The sequence below is a fragment of the Motacilla alba genome, chromosome 2 (assembly GCF_015832195.1).
Source record: "Motacilla alba alba isolate MOTALB_02 chromosome 2, Motacilla_alba_V1.0_pri, whole genome shotgun sequence".
Taxonomy (NCBI): domain Eukaryota; kingdom Metazoa; phylum Chordata; class Aves; order Passeriformes; family Motacillidae; genus Motacilla; species Motacilla alba.
The window spans coordinates 4,278,417-4,301,915 of NC_052017.1; the positions used below are offsets into that span (position 1 = coordinate 4,278,417).

The 23,499-nt window shown below is 41.2% G+C and overlaps 1 protein-coding gene across 1 annotated transcript in view; it reads left to right on the forward strand.

Moving 5' to 3' along the window:
• The first annotated feature begins 1,008 nt into the window (after positions 1-1,008).
• The window catches only part of DLEC1 (DLEC1 cilia and flagella associated protein), a 33,233-nt gene continuing 10,742 nt past the window's right edge, over positions 1,009-23,499 (forward strand). The window contains exons 1-26 of the mRNA XM_038129124.1: positions 1,009-1,153; positions 2,401-2,541; positions 3,092-3,248; positions 3,801-3,911; positions 4,813-4,964; positions 5,219-5,436; positions 5,674-5,755; positions 6,143-6,230; positions 7,941-8,077; positions 8,939-9,031; positions 9,284-9,374; positions 10,262-10,424; positions 12,142-12,334; positions 13,651-13,709; positions 14,205-14,379; positions 15,646-15,739; positions 15,965-16,095; positions 16,404-16,562; positions 17,327-17,466; positions 17,713-17,866; positions 18,953-19,063; positions 20,104-20,234; positions 20,578-20,763; positions 20,858-20,916; positions 22,054-22,205; positions 22,707-22,810. Coding sequence (XP_037985052.1) covers positions 1,013-1,153; positions 2,401-2,541; positions 3,092-3,248; positions 3,801-3,911; positions 4,813-4,964; positions 5,219-5,436; positions 5,674-5,755; positions 6,143-6,230; positions 7,941-8,077; positions 8,939-9,031; positions 9,284-9,374; positions 10,262-10,424; positions 12,142-12,334; positions 13,651-13,709; positions 14,205-14,379; positions 15,646-15,739; positions 15,965-16,095; positions 16,404-16,562; positions 17,327-17,466; positions 17,713-17,866; positions 18,953-19,063; positions 20,104-20,234; positions 20,578-20,763; positions 20,858-20,916; positions 22,054-22,205; positions 22,707-22,810 — 3,422 coding nt within the window. The 5' untranslated portion in view covers positions 1,009-1,012. The remainder of the gene's footprint in view (positions 1,154-2,400; positions 2,542-3,091; positions 3,249-3,800; positions 3,912-4,812; positions 4,965-5,218; positions 5,437-5,673; positions 5,756-6,142; positions 6,231-7,940; positions 8,078-8,938; positions 9,032-9,283; positions 9,375-10,261; positions 10,425-12,141; positions 12,335-13,650; positions 13,710-14,204; positions 14,380-15,645; positions 15,740-15,964; positions 16,096-16,403; positions 16,563-17,326; positions 17,467-17,712; positions 17,867-18,952; positions 19,064-20,103; positions 20,235-20,577; positions 20,764-20,857; positions 20,917-22,053; positions 22,206-22,706; positions 22,811-23,499) is intronic.

Consider the following 23,499-nt stretch of genomic DNA (forward strand, 5'->3'; position numbering starts at 1 on the left):
AATTAAAACCACAGCAGTGCCTCTGGCTTTAATTTGGTGTTTTATTCCAAATTCAGACTTTGGTGAGCTGAGGACCTGAAGCTTGTGACACCCTGTAGTCTCAAACCCATGTGCCATATACCTAAAAAAAAAAAAAAAAAAAAAAAACAAGTTGAATTTTAACCACCCCCATGGTTGCCATGGGGTTTACCACCCACAGCCTTTGGCTTATCTGCTGGTGGAACACCACCTGTTGGTAAATTCCAATTATTTCTGCCATAGTTATTTTCTCTTCAGGGTGTAACACAGCCTGGCCAATAGAGCCAAATTACCCCGTTGGCGATGGAGAAGCCTGGGGGCCATGGTCAGGTTCCTTCACTCTGAGCAAAAAGAGTGGAGGAGGGGGAGGAAAAAGAAAGAAAGAAAGAATAAAAAGGCAGCAGGACAAGGAGAAAATCTACACCGGGATGGTTTCTATGGAAAATATCACCGGAGCCTGTTGTTAGCAACCAGTGTATACAGCCAGGGCGCCGCAGGAAGAGCGGGGCGATGGATGCGTTGGGGTTGATGATGAATATTCCCAATATTCCCATCTCCTCGCCCGGTCCCAGTGGCAGGGATCAGCCCAACCTGCTGGTCCCACGTGTGGGCCCTCAGGAGGGGATTCAGCCTCCTCCCTCAGCTCCCACCCGCGACCTGCACGGCGGCCAAGGGCTGAGCAATCCCCCCGAAGTCTAAACCCCCTTCGCAGGTTTCGAGTCAATATCTTATTTCTTATTAAGTCGAGAGGCTACTGGTCCTTAGAAGATCACAAGTACATGGCGGGGAAGAGACGGGCTACGAGCCCCTCAGAGCCTCAGGGAGCCGCACTCAGCCCCCTCCGAGCGCCGGCGGGGCTGTGAGGGGCGATGGCGCCGGGGAAAGGGAAGGGGAGGCACCGCCATTCCCCCGCCAGGCCGCGCCGTGCCCTGCCCGCCCGCACGGTCACTCGGCAACGGCGGGGCCGGCAGGCTGAGGAGGGGCCGGGCCGGCCATGGCTGAGGAGAGCCCGAATATCGGCACACCGGATCGCAGCGCCGGGCTGGGCATGGCTGAGGGCAGCCCCAGCTTCGACACGCAGGATTCCGGCGCCGGGCTGGGCATGGCTGAGGGGAGGCGCAGCGGCGACCCCCAGGTAACGCAATGGGGCTGGGCAGCATGGGCACACATAGCGTAGCCCCCAGCAGCAACTCAGCCCTGTACACAGACCCTGAAAACAGCCACACACAGAGACCTGTCCCCTTGGGACACAGACATCCAGTCACAGACTTCCTGCACATAGAGACCCTCCCTGCAAACAGGTTCACACACGGAGATCCCAATGCAAACAGCCTCACACACGTACACACACACATCCCTGCACACACAGACTCCCCTGTAAACAGCGTCACACACAGACCACCCTGCAATCGGCTTCACACACAGACCCTGCCATGAACAGCCTGACACACACGCCCACAGCCTCACACAGACCCTGCTGCAAACAGCCTCTGACATCCCTGCACATCCAGATCCCCCATACAAACAGCCTCACACACAAACCCCCATAGAGCCACACACACATAGTCCTGCACACACAAACCCCCATACAAACAGCCTCACACACACAGCCCTGCACGCACAAACCCCTATACAAACAGCCTCACACACACATAGCCCTGGACACACAAACCCCCCTACAAACAGCCTCAACACACAGCCCTGTGCACACAAACCCCCATACAAACAGCCTCACACACAGCCCTGCAAACACAAACCCCCCTACAAACAGCCTCACACACACAGCCCTGCACGCACAGACCCCCCTACAAACAGCCTCACATACAAACCCCCATACAGCCACACACACATAGCCCTGCACACACAAACCTCCATACAAACAGCCTCACACACACAGCCCTGCACACACACAGCCCTGCACACACAAACCCCCATACAAACAGCCTCACACACACAGCCCTGGACACACAAACTCCCATACAAACAGCCTCACACACACAGCCCTGCACACACAAACCCCCACACAAAAAGCCTCCCACCCTGGGGCACAAACACACGCCCTGCACACGGACTGACACACACATACCACCTGTACAACGCTCATATCTCCCTCCCACACACTCTCCCCACTCACACAGCCCCATCCCTGCACAAACCATCACACACACTTGCACACAGAGACCTGTGTCCATCATCATCATCTACATGTCCAGCCAGCACAGACACACAGACATCTACACCTCAGTGTTCAGGTGCACACACATCCCCTTTCCAAGTGCCTTTTCCCATTTGCTAATTACGGCTGTTTGTATGCATCCAGTAATCTCTTCCCATCCTATCTCTTGCTTTAAGCTCTAAACATCATAGGATTTTTTTCCTCAGGATATCTCCCATGTGCTGGCTAGTGCCTTTAAGGACCTGTACACTGGAGATGTTTCTGAGGTGGACATGGCAACAAACTGGATTAAGTCCCAAGGAGGAGACAGCGTTTATCAAGACAGTTATACAGATGAGCTAGAGAAGGTACAAGTCCAAACCAAGTCAGAGTTTGGAGCTCTTTAGTCACTACTTAGATCTTCTGTAAAATAACATTTAAAGGCAGAGGTTGATTCTACAATTGACATTTTAATGGAAATTTACTTGAGCACAATTTCCCACACCACCTTTCAAGTAAGCTAATATTCACATGATCCTTCATGATGCTATTGTCTCTAGTTGGCTTTTCAGATACAGAGTACAACCAGTAAAAGCAGTAGCCCTTTAAATGCCTATTATACTGGCTGAAAACTTTTCCCTGTACCTGCTGATCTGTGGCCCAGATTTCTTATCTTGTCATCACTCCAATAGCTGTTGTCAGTGGATAAAAGTGGAGGCTGATGCTGGATGATTTGAGCCACAGGTGTTTTTTTCCTGGTTTGTGTCATTGTGGAATGACAGTGTTTTAGCAGGCCAGTTGATGCTTGTAAAGTGGTGGTGTTTTACTGATGTGTCTGTGTTTACCTCTCAAAGACAAACAGGAAACATCTGCCTGTAACAACTCAAATTTCTCTGTATTCACCCATGCCCCTGGCAGCTTCTGGCTGAGTATAAGAGCCGACTGACAGAAGCTGACAAAGCAGAAGAGGAGATCATTCAGGCCCAGGCCCGGGCAAAAGATGAAGAGGAAAGGGTTCTAAAGCAGATGAAGATTCATGCAGGGAAATATTTCCATAAACTGGGGCTGCCTCCAGGTGAGGGTTCTGGAATGTTGCTCCCCAGTACATGCTTGTAGTACCTGGACACTAACTTAGGGTTGGCTTTACATCAGCAGAGCAACTTTGAAAGATTTTGTGCAGAGGTTCAAGTAGAGTAACATCTGTTTAACAACCAGGTCATGTTTAAGGTGTTAAATTTGGACTGAGGGGTTACCACCTAAATATTACAAGCATACATACCTTGATATGTAGCAGCAACAAACAGATTAAATATTTCTCCAATGAGTGCTTAGCTGGGTTTGAACTGAATTTAGAATTGTGGAGATGCATGTCCAAGTCTTGGGATAAAAATACCAGATTATTTTCTAGAATATTATTTTCTATAAAATATAATACGTATTATAGTCTATATGATATAATATAATTTTCTATTTAAAAATATTACCTGACAGGGATGAGGTGTAAAAACAACACTACTTTGGATTGATCAAGATAGTATGTTTTAAGGGGCTAATATTTTGCTTTTTTTGTTTATTTTTGTTTGTTTACTTTACTACTTTGTTTATTTTTGTTTGTTTACTGTTGCAGTGGCATCCTCTTTTCGGTGGATTGTGGATAATGAACTTCTCAGAAAAAATAATTTAATCTGTCCTGAGGATTACATCACTGAGAAATTACCTCTTGCTAAAGCACCAAAAGGTACCTTAAGAAGCAGAAAGTAATTTAGACTTTTTAGAATACTCTGTAATTGAAGTATTGGAAGATGTAGCAGATCTGAGTGTATTTTTATAGTTTTCTGCCAGAGCAGAAGGGACTCAAGTATTTTAAGCATAAGATTCCACTAAGAACACATTTCAAAGCATAGTTGATAAATTCAAAACTACTGAATTTAGATGTTCTTAAATATATTTGATCATTATTGCACATTTGTTTACAGTTCTTCCCATCTCACACAAAAACTGCATTAGTGTTCTGTCTCCATCCAATTTCATTACACAAAAGCTGTAACTACATCTTGTATCTAGAGAAGGGAGGTAATTACATTAAAGTAAAAACTATTTTTCAGAGACATAAAATTGTATTCTTTATTTAGGGTTTAAAGTTTTCCAGTTGTGGAAATATATTGGTTTTATTTGCACGTGAAGATCAGTAAGGAAAATATTTTGGACACTGTCAAGACTACTTCTTTTATTTATGTATGAGCCAAGAGGAAAGGTTTTAGGATCATTGAAATGAAGTTTTTCAGTCAAGCCAAAACAAACATTTCAGAGTAATCAACTTAGTCACAGATTTCAAGATTTGTGTTTTGGTTTTTTCCATTGTGATTCCAAACAAAGTGAAAAATCTCACTTCCCTTATAAGGTTAACATATCTTTCTGGGAGTAATATAAGGATATACAGCCTATTTAATTAGTGCTTCTAAAAGCTTTCTTATTAAAGTACTAAGCTTTGTTTGTGCAAAATAAGTTCTAAAAGTACATTGAATTCTAGAGGATTTTTGCCAGCAACAAGCCTTAAAATAAACTCATACACCTATGCTTAGACTAAATATTTGTCATTCATGTTTCCCTCTTACAGATTTTTTTTCTTTGAATTGCAGGAGAATCAGAACCTGGATACCTGAAAGGGGCACGTAAACAACGTGCTTTTTCACTGGATGAGAGTGTCTACTTAACTGACAGTGTGACAAGTGTGTCTTCAGCTCTGTCCTCTGTCCAAGACTCCAGCCTTGAGGCTAAAACCATCAGTAAGGTACTTTTTACAAGTTACTTTTATTTGTGCCTCATCTGTAAGGCCTGTTGCTCTTCCTGCAACAAAAGGTGAATATCAACCCATTGTTGATTTGACTGCAGTACTTATATTTACTGTTAAAAAAAAGAGAAATACTGTATTTTCTATATCAATTGTCGTTGCTGTGTAGCTTTAATTACACATTACACACTCTTTTTCCTCATCCTCAAGATCACTGTGTTTCATGTTGCACTGTGCACTCTTGTTTTTCAAAGAAAACTAAAGCCTCACAGAAACAAGTCAGGAAAGAGAGTAAGTCCTGGAAAGCAGAGGAGTTAAGTGAGTATCTCTCCAGACTTGAGAAAAGACAGAATTACTTGAAGAATCCACGTTTTTTCCCACCAAATTCTGTGGATGGAGGCAAATCTCTTGTAATTTCTCAAGAAAAAGTGGAAGAAATCATGGCCAGAAGAAAAGCAGATGCCGCCAAGGGGTATGCAGTGTGTACAGTTTCTGAATTCTGGGCTGGAATGAACAGAGCTCCACTATAGAATTGCTGTGGATTTACCCGCAATTTTGAGCTAAATTTCTTATATAGTCTTTTAATAACAAAGTATGTCTGTATAATATTTTAGTTTTGCCAAAGGAGACATTTTGCAATTTCTCACTTTATCAGTATTTAGATAGCCAGGAAGTAAGATAATCTCTCTCTTTTTTTTTAATCTTTCAGTGATACCTCATTTGTTCCTGTGTTTCTTGCCAATCCACCTTCTGTCCTGTTTTTGTATGATAAAGTTGGGCAGGTTTATGAGGTGAGAAGGTTCTTTGTAGAGAGTTAATTCTGCCTCCCTGAAGAATTTTATCCTGTCATGATCTACATATTTCACCCAATGTTTAGCCTTTCTGATTTTTAATAAAAGCCTGAGTTTCTTCTGTATACTGAATTTATGACCCTCTAACTTCCTTGAAGATACTCCATCACACACTGACACACAAACCAGTGAAGACTAAATGGGCTCTTCTCAGTCTCTGCTTTGTTTTGGTACTGTCTGATTCAGCCTGTTTTGAATAAACTGGGATTTTGGGGTTGGTTGTGATGATGATGTAGTTACTCCTAGCAGTAGTACCAGGGAATTGCAAATATTTTAATGAGTGATGATAATTACAATGGAGTTTGTTTTTTTTTTTTTTTAATGAAGAGGACTGTAGAGCTACGGAACATCACTTCAACAGGTCAACATGTAAGACTTATCCCTCCCTCTACTTCAGTATTTTTCATCTGGCCAGGTAAGGGTTCTTTTTCTGCCTTTAAAATGTTAACGCATACAAAATCTAATTTAGTTGCTCTAAGATTTTCCAGAGATGTTCTGTTTTCCATGGTGCTCAGTTCTTTAGAAACTGAAAGCTGACTGAGGGCCATTCACATGCAACTCAGAAGCAGATTGAGATGGTCTAATGAGGAATTCAAGAAGACTAAATTAAAGTGTTTGATGTTAGATTGAAATATGTCCATGGAATACCTAGATCAAAATTCATCTAGGACCAGATGGAGTTTCCACTTAAAAAAAATTACGAGGAGAGGGCAAGAAATAACACACTGCAATAAAGAAGGATAGGTTAGAAAGTTGAGAAAATTATCTTTCCTACAGTAGGATAGCCAGGCACTGGGATAGATTGCCTAGGGAGATTGTGACACCCCAAGAATTGGAGGAATGTTTAGAAGTTAGGTGCCTCCATGCAAGCTCTTTTGTTTTGAGGTAAAGCAAAACTGGGTAATGTCTCTAAGTTTCTCCCCACTGTTTTCTGTGTTTATGAAGAGTACATTTCAGACAAAGCAATCTTTGAGCTCCCTGGAACATGTGCACGTTCCCAAATTGCATTGCCAGGCCTCTTGTGCTCATCCCTTTTTATCAGCTGGATTTAGGCAATAAATGGGGGGAGTTTACAGGCATCTTTCCAGAGGAAGATGTGATCATAAATACTACTGCCAATTTGGGGAGGTTTTAATTTTTGTTTTAATTTTCTGCCTTTTTTTTGTTTTTATTTTTTTCCCCCAAGGAAAATATCCAGGAAAGGGAGGAATGGTTGCTCCTGGGATGGCATGCCAGTATACAGTCCAGTTTATTCCTGAATATCTGGGAGAGTATGAAGATCATATATTAGTGGAGAGTCAAGTATCAGAATCTTTTGTCATCCCAATCCAAGCTAAAGTATCACTTCCAGTATTAACATGTCAGTAGTGTCCAAATACTAAATTCTCTAAATTCTCTAAAGTTAAGCAGACTTGGGTTTTTTGTATGTGACTGTCTTCAATTTTGTGTCACAAAACAAATGTGGAAAAAATTGGCAGTGCAGTTTCTACATTTTGATATCTATCTCATTTTCACTTATCCAGATTTATTAGTTATTGAAATGTAATTCTGTTGGATTTTTCCTCAATTATTTGTTCTTGCTATCTTAGGATCTTCTCGCTCACTATATTAGAGAAGTGAGTAGGGACCACATTTCTAGGTTTGTGTTTTGTTGATTCCTGAACTCCCAATTGTAATTATAAATATTATGGAATAATGATTTAGTTATTACTATTTCATGTGATTAATGTTCATGGAATGTGAAATTAATTATATATAGATATGTCATACCTGCACCTCTCAGATACCTAAGTTCAACTATAATAAACAGGATTACTTTTGCAAAAATTTGCTTTGAATTTTTGTAAATTCACCTTACCTGTTATACTGACCTTTCCTAAAAAAATCATCTTACTTTTTATCATTCAATAATCTTTAAGGAGGAAAGATCATCTTACATCATTAAAATATAAGATGAATGTAGAAATATACATCTCACACTGTCCAACTTTGAAATGGAAAGAATTTGAGGGGGTTTAGGATTGCAAAACCTGGCATGGTCTCACGCAGTAATGTCTGTAAAGAGTTATTTAATCAGCAGCCTTTGCTCTCTCTGGAGTCTGATTTTCTGTGTTACTCCTTGCAGTGCCTGACTTTATAGACTGTGGTTCCTGCCTTGTTGGAGGGATAAAAACAACAGCAATTTTGTGCAGAAATGCAGGAGTTAGGACCGGGAAGTTCTCTATAATGCCAGGGAAAGCCTGGCCAGCTCCTGATTCTGGGGTGAGTGATTAGAAGGGAAATTCTGGACCCAGCAAGGTGTAGGTGTCCTGGTGTAAAGGCCTTTTGAGTCAGTCATGTTGTATTAGCACAGAAGTAATAAGGCCTTGCTGGAGACATCTGCATTGTGCCATTCCTTCAGGAATTCACTTTATCCTGAAGACCAATCTCCCTGGATGGCTGTACCTCCTTCTTGTGCTCTGAGGCATAAATGAGGGATAGGAAAACTGGCTCAAACTTTGCCCTTGCCCTTGAAGCAAATAGAAATGCTATCAGCTCTAGCATTGCTTGAGGTAATTTCCTCTCCCTCCTCAACAAAAACATCCCTTACTGACCTTGCTGCACCTGTAGATGCAGCAATCCACTCCAGTCCTGCTCTGCCTGTAGCTCCCCATCACAAACCAGGGCCTAAGTAGGATGGACAGAGGGGATAAAATGGGACAGGTAGACTGGCATTTTTGGTGCTGGAGAAAGAGCAGATGGGCCAAGTTGTCTCTCCAGAGACTCGACAGTTCCAATTCAAAGTGAGTTTTAAGCATGGAGGAACGGACAGAGGCCCTCTCTCAGGCAGAGCTGTTCTGCTGTAAATATGAATTTAGGGCTTCTGACACTGTCATTTGTCTTCAGAGACTGCACTTTCCCTCCTGCTTTCACTAAGGTCATTATAAAGAAGGGAGCATTTTTTTAAAATTGAGTCATATTTATGAGCCACAGTCTTTTGAGATGTGTGAAAAAAATGTATGGTAACAGGTAAACAGTGATGTTGTAGTATACTGCCTGTTTCAGGTAAATCTGTGTTTTAAACACAGCAATCTGATCCATTTAATTTATTAATCTTTTTATTTGTTTGTTTTAATACCTTAGGTGGCTGCCACTGGTGATTTTGTGGTACAGGATCCTTTTGGGATCCAGCCTGCTGTTTTGGAGCTAGCTCCAGGGCAGAATGCAACAGTAGAGGTTAGTACCAACTGCTGTAGAAAGGCTTTTTACTTCACCAAATAAATTAACAAGCAAGATCATTTCAGGAAACCTGGCTGGACCTTGCAAGTTTGGGTTTATGTGAGCAAAAAATGATTCTGTTTCTTGCAAGTGTTACTTTTAATTACTAATTACTAAAACTGTCCTTCAGGGAATATTTACAAATTGAAGTGTATTACTTAGGGGAGAGAAAACAGTTACAGACCTTGCTATTCTCCCTCTCTCTTTCAGGTAGTGTTTTTCCCTTCTTTGCCAGAAGCCTCACAGCAAACATTCACCATTCTGTGTGACAATTACCCAATCAATTATGTTACAGTCACAGGTTTGTTCCTAGCACCTTTCTAATTCTGTAGACATTCAGATAATGTGAGTGGTGATTGTTGGCATGAAGTGATGGTAACATTTTATGTCACTGGATTAAGCAAATACTGTGTCCCTTGCTGGCCTTTTGTGTTTTTATGTGTTTTTTTCTTGTATTGTTATTACTGCTCCTTCCCAGTGCATGGATACACTGGATACAGAAAACATTGAGCTCTTAACCTTCAGTAGGCAAAAACCCAAATATAAAATGTCACCAAGTCACAGAAAAGAAAACCGGTTGCCAAGTGCAACTCTTTTACTTTTCTGTCAATAAGATAACTTGACAAGCTATGAAATATGAGGTGTAACAGGGCAGAAATGAACCACATTTGGACCTTTTGAGGAAGGCAATCTTTGGATTAACTAATGAAACCGGTTCAAATTCCTGTAAAGGTTGGTGCTTGTACTGTAATATAACTGTGAGTGCTATAACATGAGGCTTGGTTTGTCATCTATTGAATCACTTTATCACATGTATTTACTTTGGATTTTTTTTATACTTCATTTGCTGCTTATTTTAATTTTAATGTACTTCTCAAAACATCTGGGAGCCACATTGTCAACCCCTGTAAACACCCTGCTCACTTCAGTGAAACCATGCTGATGTAAGTGAGCCGAGGCTGTGGCCCTGAAATCCCTGTCCCTGAAATTCATGAACAGAAGTCCCTGTAAATGCATGTTGATAAACACAACATCAGGAAAATATTGTACAGTTAACACACTGGAGTTCTGAAACTTGAGGAAATACCAGATATAATCAATAATTGCCATTAATGACATTTGCTATTGATGATGTGAACTATGTTAATAGTCAGATGGTAAACAGTAATACCTAATTATTTCTTCCAGGGCTTGGAGAGGTGATTGCTCTGGAGCTTTTGTTTGTCACAGGTGGAGAAAGCAAAGCTCAGCTGGGTGAGGTCACTGATGCAACAGCACAGCACCTCATACGATTCGAGCCCCAAAACCCACAGAGCACTAAGGAGAAGGTCCTGGTTATAAGGAACTCCACGTAGGTAGCTGCTGTCAGAGTAATGCTCTGCAATGTGGGCATGCTGGTAGGGATCTCACTTGTCATACTCTGCTCTCTCGAGCTGGAGAAACCTTCGTGCCCTTGACAAACTTTTTTTAGTATCTTTGCTTCTTTTTGCTCCTTATTGTTTGGTAATTATGATTCAAGGAATGTTGTATGTTATTCAAGCATTATGGCAACCATTAGCCAGGGTCAATATATTTGCTTCAATAGAGGTAAATCTACAAAAATTCATAAATATGCATGGTTGCAGGAAATACTTACAGGGTGATCCAGGTGAGATTTATCTAGTTTTAGATGTGTGCTGTATATACTTGTGCAACTGAGATAAGCACTCTTTTCCTTTCATAGTGCAGGGAATAGATCCTTTCAAGCGTACAATTCTGACTGTAACATCTCCCATAGAAAAGTCATAGTACATCTTGGACTCCACTGGATCAAAATGGGAGCCCAATGTAATTAACTCACATTAAAACTCTCACATGGTTCCTGCTATTGAGTCCTTACAGATTTAAATATAATTTCAATTTGAAGTCAACTAATGTGTCCTTATGGACAATTATACCATACTGAACATAGTGGCATCCTGATTTTGCTCAGAATCAATCAGACCTAAGCAGAAATACACTTGTGCATGACTGCAGCAGATAGAGGCTGTAGACCATCAAAGCAGTGAGCAGGTCAGTGCTGGGTTTAGGACCATTAATCGAAATTGCTGTTTGCAAGCAGTGAATATGTGGCAGTTTATTTTGTGGCCTGGAAATCACACATGCATAATGCCAGAACAGGCTGATGTTTGAGTAAAGAAAGTGTGATTGGTGAACTGGATATTGTAAACTGACAAAGGATGTGACTGTGCCAATTTCCACATTTTCTCTGTGCTATAATCACCACAGCACTCCTTGTACATCTGGTGTTAGCATTTGTATAAAACAAAGCTGGCCAGGCTGAGAGTAAAATCCATGGAAGCAGGAAGAAGAAATGTTCTTTCTGCTACAGAAATACAAGAAATTGTAAATACAAGACATTGTAAAGATCCAGTCTTATCAGTGATACTTTCAAACTCCAGTGTCCTTCCTCCCCCTTACTAAGGCAGAATTTTTGAGGTCAGCATGAACAAGATTCTCAAACCCATGAAGACATTCCATGGAATACACTTCTGCTGAAACGACCTAGTTAAGCAACTTTTTCTGGATTGCAGAGAGTGGGGCAGAGCCATGGCTATAATTTTAGATGGAGCCATTGTGTTTGCTGACATGTTAAAGACCACATCTTGCATTTGGATTAAATTCAGAATGTGATGTAGGTCATCAGCAGTGATCCAAGGCAAACGTACTGGTGTCAGCAGGAATGGTCCTGTTCATCCCAGATCTTTGAAGAAAGAATTGCAGAGTTTCTAAAACCTGCATTACATGACAAGTTCAAATAAAGCAAGAAGGTGTTAAGATATCTTACACATTTATAGAATTTACTTTCACATATTAGCATGCTCTTTGTATGATTTATATACTCTGACTCTATGGTGCCTCAGCAGCTTTGGGGCTCACAAAAACTGGTAAATCAAATCCCTGTAATCTCTAAAGAGGGGAATTTCCTACCTGGAAAAAAGGATCTGAACATTTTCTTAATATATTTTACTCAAAAATGTCTGATTTTTTAATCATAACTTTTCTGTTGTTTGTTTACTTCTTTGCAGCCATCTAGAACTTCCCTTCTTCTGGCAGATAATAAAGCCTAATCTGAAACCATTAATACCAGAAAAAACTGCAAACTTTACAGAGGTCAAAAACAATCAAGACCCAGAGTCAGCCTTCTCCCTAAATCCTAAGCAGGGAGTTTTGCTTCCCTATGCAGATCATGAGTTTATTCTCACTTTTGCTCCACAGGAGGTACGGCTTGTGATTCCTTCCTATCTACAAACTCCAGCTGTGTATTTTTATTCAAGTCATAAAATCCTTGCTGTGCAACTTTTCTAAATTAAATTTAATTAGCTGGTACTATGCTCTGATAAACAGCGTTCAAAATGTAGAGAGTTACTGAAAGAAAACATGTTTTGACTGCAAAATGTGAGACAGTTTCTGATCTCATGTAATTTTGGGGACTGGCTGGACGCAGTTAATTTTACACTGAAATTGTGGACACATCCTCATTCTGCAGCTGTGCTAGCTGGTGAAGTTACCACCCTTACCCTCTATCAGCTCCTCCCCCAGCTCCTGACCCTTCCCCCTCTTCTTGGGGGATGTGCCTTGTACCTACTCCAGTCTAAATAAATTGGTTAACAAACAGTGATTATTTTAACTGTTTCCAGCTGTAGTTTCTTTTGGCCTGAAATGGGTCCTGTGAACAGCTGAGTGGTGAATGAAGGGGATAGTAGGAGCCTTTGGCAGAGAAACGCTGTGTGCAGCTGTGGGTAAGAGGGGTGCAAGGATGTTGGAATGTAGTTATCCCAGAGAATGCTGTTCTCTCAGTTTCTGCTCCCCTGTCCCTGTAAATAAGGCATGGCTCACTGTATTTAGAGAAACCTGATCCAAAGAAAGCCCAAGAGTGGGAATGTCCCATGCAGTGTTGATTGACAGACATAAGAAATACCTCACATATGTATGGAAGAGAAACTACCTGGCTTTTTAAAAAGAATTTGTTCATAGAATATATATGGAATTAAAATATACATCACAATTAGTATTTGTCTACAAACAAATGAAGCTTTTGCATAGCCCTTCAAATTTAAGGCCTGCTGCTGTGTTTCTTTCCCCTCCCACTCCATTAGAATACAGAAGGCATTCTCTTCCCATGATGGAAAAGTCATGTTTCTTACTCAAGATCAGATTGATGGTCAATTAAGCTGAATATTCTGGAGCAGTTAGAAGAAACTTCTCAATTAGTACAGCAGTACTGAGCTTAATTTGGGGAGCTTTTGCAGATGCTTGTCTGTAGTATGCAATATACAGGGGAAATAATAACAGGCATGTCAAAAATGAGTATTTTTCTTGGAACCATACACCATGAGATCAGAATCTGGCTTAATGTTTTGCAGTCAAGCATGTTTTCTTTTAGTAACTCCAGAGTTTGAATATTGTTTATCAGAGCTTAGTACTCTGATGATGATCATTTATCCTTTACATGTAAACCACTTTTCCATCTTTTTCTGATCTTCAACATAAATGATTACTTGGCACTAAAATCCTTTTCTCCTTCATCTGTGCAGCTGAAGAGTTATCACAGTGTGATGCAGATGGTAGTGAGGGACAGCCCAGAATCACCTTGGTAAGCTGAGAAACATTTCCCAGTAAGATATGTAGCCACAATTTATCTGTGCTATTACATTAAGTTACTGGGATTTTTCTTCTTTCTGGTGATGATGGATTGACAAGTATAAAGAATATTATCTGTACAAGTAGTTGTGGTACAAAGAGCATCTCTGATATCCTCCCCCATGCCTGGACACATGCCTGGCCCTAACTTTTCCCCTCTTGGAAAAAGATAATACTGTCATTTTGTCTGCTTATTTTCCAGAGTTTCCTGCTATTACTCTTTGTCACAGCAGTATGTGACTTACATACTTGTTCATGGACAGTCTGGGAAAACTAGAGTACCTTAAAGTATAATGAAGTTTTTATTTGGCTGAGCTAATTGCCCTCAGGCAGTCTGTACTTGAGAAACTTGTGATGGTTATCAGTTTTGATCTGGCAATTAAAAAACAGAATCCAATTTAACACAGGTTTAACATATTTAATGATTCTACCATATTTCCTCCCAAAGTTTAGTAGAAGAGAGGATGCTTCAGAACATCCCAGAATGCAGAGTAGAGGATGTAATAGCACTGGAAATAGAAGTTAAAGGCTCAACAGAACCATTTCATCTGCTTCTGGAACCATATGCCATTATTATCCCTGGAGAAAATTTCATTGGTGTAAATGTCAAGAAAAAATTTAAGGTTTGTGTGCTTTTGACTCCAGTGTTGTCATGTGGTTTGTACCACTGGATGTCATGGGTGTTATTAGAAGATATTAGACAGTCATTGTTACTTTAGTTTTCCTGAAATGTTTTTAAAGGAGGCCATGAATCCAGAAGGGTGTGCACTGAAATGCCCTACTCAGCCTGCTCAGCCCTTCTCTCCAGGCTGCAGCCTTTGTTCCTTTTTCCTCTCTCCAGTTTGATACCACTGAGTTTGACCCTTCTCAATGTTTTTCTGGGTCACTAACCTGTTGCTTATCACTTTGTCATTCCTGTAGTGTAAAAGTTTTCCAGCTGGGAGGAATACTCAATGGCTGATTAAATTAGTTCATAATTGAGGCACTGTTCATGCAAAGAACTACAGGAAGCACAGAAGAACTACAAAAATCACACATGCTGCAGCTTACTAGATGTTATTCCTTCCTGCAGGTTCTGGTAATTTCTCTTTGGCCATTCTGGGACAGAATGCTGCTGCAATTGTCCCCTTACACAGCATCCCCTTCACTACAGATCAGGATCCTTTTGATCTCACTTGGGAAAAACAGGCCTGTTAGCAAGAGCCAGGCAGGAAGACATTTCCCAGTTAATGATTTTCCCATTTTTCTTAGAGATCCTGCTAATCAGCCTTTGGTTTTAAGATTTCTCTCCCTAGAACTTATTTTTTTTCAATTTAAGGTAGCCATTTCATACTTCCCAGTAACCCAGTATAACTACACATGTGATAGATGTAATTAAGACACTTATTGGTGATATAACATCTTGTGCAGTTTCCAATTGTTTGGTTTTTTTTTTGGTCTTAAAAAGATAAGAATTTGAACTGTGCTTAGAGATAATTGTACTTCAGAGAACAAAGTTATTTGCTGTAGTTAAGAAATAATGTTTTGACTAGATCTGAAGAGCAGGCCAAACATTTCAAGAGCTTGCATCTCCTTCACAAACAGAGCCTTTGGCAAATAAAAAAGCTGCACTCAAAAGATTTTCAGTTTACGTTTAGAAATTCTGTTATACTTTTGAAAAATGGGGGTAAAGTTTAAGAGTCTCAAATATGATAATGCTCTTGGAATGAATTGTTAATGGATTCTCTTCAGGTTTGAGGAAACACCTTCACCCATGTGAAGGAGACACTGGTAAATAAATGATGACTCTCAAAACCCAGTTTGCAGGGTGTCAGTGCTCTCAGCAAATTGACTTGCTGCTCTGAAAGCTTGAAGTGCATTAATTGTCTCATTGATTTTAATTGTTTCAGCTGTGGAACAACAGCAAAACATCGACCAAGTACACATGGGAGAAAATCACAGACTGTGAAATCATCGAAGTTGAACCTCGTACTGGTGTCATAGGTAAAGTTTCTGTGACTTGCAAGCAGTAATTAAGGAAAGAGACAGTAATTGATTATATCAATTTATGACAGTCACAGAGCACTATAGTGCCAACTGAAAAATTACCTGATCTCCAGCCCACTGGAGCCAGCAGGAGGCTTAAATTGATTCCAGTAGCTTCATGCTTTTGAAGCAGGTGGTTTGTTACAAAAAAGTGAGACAAGAGCTTGGTATTTTCTCTTCTAGATGTGAATAATTGCTGTGAATTTGTACTGGCAATTTCTGGGAGCAAACCTGGGGTCATCACCCGTAACCTGCTGTGTCACATTGAGCTGTGTCCAGAGCCAGTTGTGCTGCATGTTGAGGCTGCTTTTAAGGTAAGGAGCAGTTCAGTCTTGCAGGAGGATGAGCTGTGTGGCCTGGCCATTGTCCAGATGAAGCTTTTTTGCCTCTCAATGGCTTGAGAAATCTGAAGTGGTTACAAACAAAAGTTATTTTTGCTGTAGTGACTATTGAGTCAATGTTCATATTCCCATGACACACAGAATTTTCCTGCATTACACAGTGCATTTGCTTTCTGATATTCTCTATGAAATCAAATGTTAATCCTAGATAATAACCTGTTTCTTAATGAAGCAGTTTTGGCAGAGGTGTCCATTCTGATGTCTGTTTCCTGCTGTCCTAGGGTCCATTTCTTTGTATTGATGTTCCATCACTCCGGTTTGGTTTGACTAAGCAGGGTGAGACTGTGTCAAGAACCTTTGAGATTAATAATCTTTCTCAGGTGCCAGCAAAGTGGAGGATGCAAGAAAGCCAGGTTTTTCTAGCTCAAAGGGGTGAAGAGGTAAGTCACTGCTGCAGCTGGCTGTAGTCCCTTCTTAGCTATTTTATTTCTTCTGCTTAGGAGTTTTATTATTTGTTCCAGCTATCAGAAGTTCTAACTTGTAAGTTGTTGTAACTTCTTACAAAACTAGTCCTGCACAGTTTCCTAAGTGCATGAGTTCTTTTGAGATTGAATGCTTCTTTACAATTTTTCTCTATTTCCCTTTATTACAAATCCCCTGCCAGCCTGATCCAAAGAGACACACAGTATTTCCTGAATGACAGTTATTTCAGCTGCTGCTGCTATAAGTAAGAGTTCAAGGCTTTAGTAGAGCTGAGACTGCTGAACTCCTCCCACACACCCACATCAGCATCTTGGACAAGAATCTGAGCCCCCACTCCTCGCTGATGCTCTTCCTGTGTCTACTCTCCCAGCCCTCCTTCCTCACCCTTCCGTCCAAGAACCTTCCCCACTCGTGTCACCTTGCTGCTGCTGAGGCTGATTGCTTCTCCATGATGTTCCCTGTCAGTCCTTGCACAGCTGACCCTGCTGTGCCCTTGGCTCTGACTGAAGCAAAGCCCTGCCTCCTTGTGCAGTGAGGCTTTCACAAAGCTGGCACTGTGCTTCCTGACATCAACCCAGGTGGGACTCGAGGGGCAGAGAGAAAGTACACATCTGAGGAGAAATTAGACACTTGGAAGCCCTAATTAGACTGGGTGGCTTCAACATTTTACCCTTGCTTTGCACATGTCAAAAAAAATTCTGTTCCCTCTCTCCTCTCCCAGGTATCCACCTTCACCATCCAGCCATCAGCTGGAGAAATTCCTCCTTTGGGTCTATGCACAGTTTCAGTTCACTTCACATCACTGCAGTGCCAGCGTCTCCACACAGTGCTGGATCTGGAGGTAGAAAATGGAGAAGGAAGGTAAGGAGAAAAAGCAGCATTTGTTTTGTTTTTCCTGAGGTTCATATCTGGTTTTCACTTCAGGTAGTTTTCTCTTTCTCTACAACAAAAATATGAACTCACAGTGGGGTTGTGTAACCTATCAATGAACTATCAAATTTCTAATATTGCTAAATAAACATAAACATCATTCTTCCCAGCATGCTGTTTTATGTCTCTCACGTTTCATTAACAATAACAATAGACCATCTGTGTGTTTATTTCCAGTCATCTTCCTGTTTTTGTTGAAGTTCAGACCCCTCAAGCATGCCTGATACCTAGTCATCCAGTATTCACTGAAATTTATACTGGAGTTCCTGTCAAAGCAACCTGTAAACTTTTCAACCAGACACTGCTGCCAGCAAAATATCTATGGGGAAAGGTAAATGCTCTTCTAATGGGTGAAGAATACAGCAGGGATGGAAGTTGCAATTTCTGTAGGAAATACAAATAATGACTATTCTTGAAAGCTTTTCTGTTGTACCTTTTGAGTAGTCATTGCTTTTTTACTGGCTTGGGAGCAGAACTTCAGCTTTAGACCAACTTCTATTAAAAGATTAATTATTAGTTTATGTCATTATGTTCCTTGTGGATCCCCGGGAAAATGGATGAGCAGATGTGAGGGGTCATAGGATGTAAAGCCACCAGAATGTTAAACAAAGTACCACGGCAGTTTAGGGTTTGCACTTAATTTAGTAAAACAAAGACATTATGGTGCTTTTGAATTGTGTCTGAATTCTGCTTAAATTTCACATTCTGGCTGGGATTCAGCTTACAGAGTAGGAGCCCTAAATTTAGTGTCAGTATTTAAACTGTGGTCTGAACTCTCTTTTCAGTCAGTGGAAATTTGTCAGTGCCTTGGTTATTCAGATCTGGCATCCATCACATCTGACATCCAGGGTTCAGCTCAATTGCTTACATAAAAGCACTCAGTGCCACTCCAGATGTCCTCAGGTGCCCAAGAGATCCTAACAGAGCATGTGCTTGGTATAGGACCTACAGGAAAACACTTGGGAGCATCTGGAGCCTGGGAGGAATATGTAGAGCATTTTTCCTGATGTGTGAACAAATGAGTGGAAGCCCTGGCTACATTCCATGCCGGTCACTTAGGGAAGGTGCCAGCACCAGGATTGTGTCTCCCCCACCTCTGTAGTGGAGAGAGGTGGGGCACATCTGGGATCCTGCTCTAATATCAGATAGATTGGCTTCACCCTGGAAAGGCTTGAGACTGTGAGAGGGATGACAGTGGCTCTGCTCCCAGCCCAGCAGCCTCAGCTGGGCACCCAAAGTTACTTGGAGTGAATGTAGGCACGAGGATCTTATCACCCGTGGGGAACTGTAAAGCCAGTCTTGACAAGCTGTAGGTGTTGCTGCCTGAAAGTGTCCTAAGCCTGAGAATAGCTTGGTGTTTTTAGAAGAGACAGTGTGAGGGAATCAGTATGAGCTGAACGTCCTTTCTGTTTGGCAGCTCACTGGAAGCCAGGCAGCTTCCTGCTCCATCGTGGTGTCCCCTGCCAGTGGCACCTTAGGCCCAAATGAAGAGAAGGAATTCTGCATAGAGCTGTCAGCTGACATTGTGGTAAGTTTACAAACTGGTTAACTTTTATAAAAACAGCAACACTGGCTTTTTCATCTCACCTCGATCTGGCGAAAGGAAGGAATTCTGTGTACAAAACCACGTGCTCTTTTTTCCATACAGTGTCTTTGAAATGGCTTTGCTTTAGAGATACCACGGTTGAAGGCAAGAATTAAAGAAGTGCACATGGTGTGCAATTTCTACCCTGTTTCTGTACATCTCAGCTGTTCCAGTTTTCTTCCTTTCTTGAAGTGCTGTACAATTGCTCTTAATGCTTATCACTCTTCTTGGAGCATACAGATCCTCACTTTGGATTATCTGGCATGATATGGAGCAGAGTGGCATATACAGTGTCTGTTTGCTTTTCTGAATGCACCTAGGCTCATAACATTTTGATATTTGAAAACTTTGGAGGGGCTGATGGGACTGAGAGTCTGCAAAATACAGGAGCAGAAATTCAGAGAAAGACTTTACAAGGGCATTTAAACAGCTGCACTAAAGCAGCTAAATACAGGTTCTTCCTATAGATATGGTGTTTTAGTTCCCATTACAGTCACTGGACACTTGGGTTTCATTTATTTGCTTTAAAGTAGGTGTTCAGTACTATCAGAGTTAGTATTTAAAATTATGTATCTTTGGCACTTGGGAACATGGTTTGGTGGTGGCCTTGGCAGTGCTGGATTAATGTTTGGACTCAATCATCTTAGAAGTCTTTTCCAACCTAAATGATTCTATGATTCAATACCTGGAGCATAGGAGTTATGTCAGAAATCAGTAATGGAGCAGTTTTAGGCTCACAGACAGCTGCAAGTACAAAGCTGAGAAACAGCCACAAATTCTTCCCTCAGTACTGCCTTCTAAGCAGCTCTGATGCTGCAGAAAATGCACTAAAAACAATTCAGTAAAACTTCTCACAGTCCTATTGTTCTGGGTTTAATCCAGGGAAGTTTACTCATTTTGTAAAAATAAATACCCTAAAGAGTCTGCCTTTCCTCTGTGATACATGCTTCATTCACAAGGAAACTTGATCCTTTGCTTTTCAGGGTGAGCTGAAAGACCTCACACTTTCCTGTAGCATAGAAGACATGGCTGAACCCCTCTTCCTGAGCATTTCTGGAGAAGTGAAGGGACTACATGTCACATACTCAGTACCTTCTGGCAGTGGAGTCGACAGGTAATATCTGACTGATTTTTATTTCATTTTTCTGATACACAGAATGATGGCTGTATTTTGGAACACTCTCATCTTTCTATCTTTTCATATAAGTAAATATTTATTTAATTTGGTAGACTGGCATGTTATACAGGATCAAAATTTGACCCCAGATAAATCCTTATACGGATAGAAGTGAAAAAATGAAAAGCAGAAAATGCTGATGGCAAAAATCAGACTGCATGGTCCTTTTACACTGTGCAACCACATTGCAATGTTGCACATTTTTAAATCTCCTGAAATACTCTGTGGCATGAGAAAATAAGACCCATGTATTAATACTACTGTTATTTTTTTCTGGCAGTGATGAAGGACAAATGCCACAAAGCCCATGTGAGCTTCTTTTGGACTTTGGGTCTGAAGTTGCAGTCAAAGATGTTGTAAAGCATCAGCTGATTCTTACAAATCTCACTGCAATCAGTGCTCCATTCACACTGGAAGCTGAGTATTTTAGTGCCTGTTTGGTGCCTCCAGAACAAGGAGCCTGCCCGTGAGTCTTGCTGTTCTGCATAATGACTCAAATACTAATTTAGGTCTGGTTTAAGCCTGAAATCAGATTAATTTTTTTTTTCATGCTCTCCAAGCTACCTGGTGAAAAGAAGGGGGCCTGTCACAGAGCATGCAGCCAGAAAAGTAAAGTCAGGTATGAAAATACCTCTTCAGTGGAGAGAAGGTGAAAGCCAGCTGAATGCCATATTCAGCACTAAATGTGCCAGTCAGGCACATCTTCTCATTGTTGGAGTATCTGATGAAGTCTAAACTGTTAAATTACTTAATTCCTCTGTTCATTCCTGAGTTTGAAAGCCCACCTTTTATAAGCATTAGGTCAGTCTCTCTCTTCCCCTTCTGCTTTTTTCTCCTTTCTCCTCCCTTTCTTTTTCTCTCTTCTTCATCTTTTTCTTGCAAACAACAGTATGAAACAAAGTTGGTGATTCTGGTGACAGTTCCCTCCCAGCACACAGGATGGATGACATGCAGAATGTTTGGCTCTTTCTCTCCTACACAGTTTTCTAGTACCAATGCTGCAAGCTTTTCTCCCTCAAACCCTTTACCATACCCTCCCCACTGTGGAAAGCTACAGCACAGCCCATCTGTCATTTCTGATGTGTTGTACTGAAAAATGATAATATTTACAGCCACATGAGACTGAGGGAGGGGGAAAATGGAAGCATAAAGCTGTGAAGTGTGGATGTGTTTTCTGTATCCAAAATAAAACTTGCACATATTGGTACCTTGCCATAGAGTTTGGTATCTGTTCCACACACAGAGCTTTTCAGCTGTTGAATTAGTGCTTAAGATTAGAAAAATGCTGTTCTGACAGATTCCGTGCAGGCCTAGGTGACTCAGACTGTGGCAAGGCTTTGCTCTTTGTAATTAATTCTTTGCATGGAAGAGCACACAGAGGTAAACAGGCAGCTGCTAGTGGAACAAGAAACAGTCAACACAAATCCCAGCCTATTTTTCTCAAATTTTTTCAGGTAACCAGTGAGTGCCTTGCATATCCCAGAGAGTCCTGGATCAGGTTGTTGGAAGGGTTCTCCTGCTGTAAAATATTCTGGGCAAGCACTAAGTCTAAAAAACAGAGTAAGACCCACTACAGAAGGGAACTTGGGTAAAGTGGTATAAATGTGAGCTGAGTAAATGATCCCAGGGTTTTGAAGTCAGTGAAGTTAAACTGATTAAAGGCAACTAAAATCATGGTCCTGTGTATTCTTTGAAAGACTAACTTTGTTCCATTTCCTCAGAATTCATGAAATGCTTCTTTGCTCTGCTCCTTCAGAGTTTGCAGCAGCGTTGCTGTCTCAGGGGAAGGGAGCAGCTTTCTATATCCAACCTTCCACAGGAACTCTGGAAGCTTTCCAGCAGCTCAGCATAGAAATAGCAGCTTACAACAACATGTGGGGAGAATACCAGGATAACCTTGTCTGTAAGGTAGGTGGGGTTTTGGTTTTACCATGGCAGATTTTACACCAATTGTATTTCCCAGATGCCTTTTTGTTAGAAATACTTTTTCAGTTTTTTGAGCCTTCTGTAAAAATTTAGGATCTTGCTATTACCACTACTTCCAACGACATGTAAGGAACAATTGTTTGGTTTTAGGGGGACATGTTTATTCTTTGGGAGGTTTTCATGTGCCTTGAAAATGACTGGAGCAATTTTGATTTATAACATTTGTTTGGGAGCTGGCCAGTGCACTGCTCTGCTCTACCAATACCATAGATTGTGTTGTGTAGAAAAGCAGCAAAGCTGATAAATGCATAAGGTATTGCATTCTCCTGCTGGGAAGAGTTGTTATTAGCATGTGAATTAGAGGCTGTCAAAGGAAACTAGTCAAAAATATTTGAAAATCAAATCAGTTTGCAAAACATAATCTTATAACACAGAGAACTAAGGTGCTATCTTGATTCTAATAGCAAAAATTCATTTTAATAGGTGGGAGACTTACAACCTAAATTAATTCCTATGCAAATGACTGTGAAAGGCTGTCCAATCTTCCTGCAGGTGACAGGACCAAAACCAGAGCCACCCATTATCAGGTATAATATATTATCAGGTGCAAAATACTGTCAGACAAATCAGAGAATGAAATACCAATGGACTGCAGCCAACACACACACCTGTTCCATCTTGTGCTATAATGAGAAGTCAGCAAAGTGTCAGTCAAAGTACAGTATCTGCTTCTAGAAAATCAATACCTTTTTCTCTGCCAACACAATTAGAAAAATAATCTGCCATACGAGACTGCTGAAGTCTTCCAGCAGGCTCTGTTCTGGGCTTGCAGTTGTAGAATTTCACCCAGTGCAGCCTCACCTGACTCTGTGGAGATGGCAACTGGCACATGGTGGCAATTCTCATCATCCACAGCTCATTTCTCCCTGCCCCTTTAGCTGGACCAGGAGAAATGCAGCCCTGAGGTCAATAGTGGCAGGGGAAGATTTAAACCCTCTCATACAGCAAATGGCATCTGCACCTTGGGATGAGGGGTAAGGGTTGGTTTTTGGGGAGCCCCAGTATGCACATGGTTACTCTGAAATGTCTGAGACAGCTGAAAAAAATGGGGAAAAAAAGAGACAGATAAAAGAAACCAATATTGTACTTCACAGTGTAGGCCATGCCTTACCTGAGAGCCACTCTGGTGCAACCAGCTTGGTTTCCACTTTTAAACAACTCTTCAGTGATTTCAGACTCTTCTGCTCTCTGCATGCACTGACACCAAGGTTCCCTG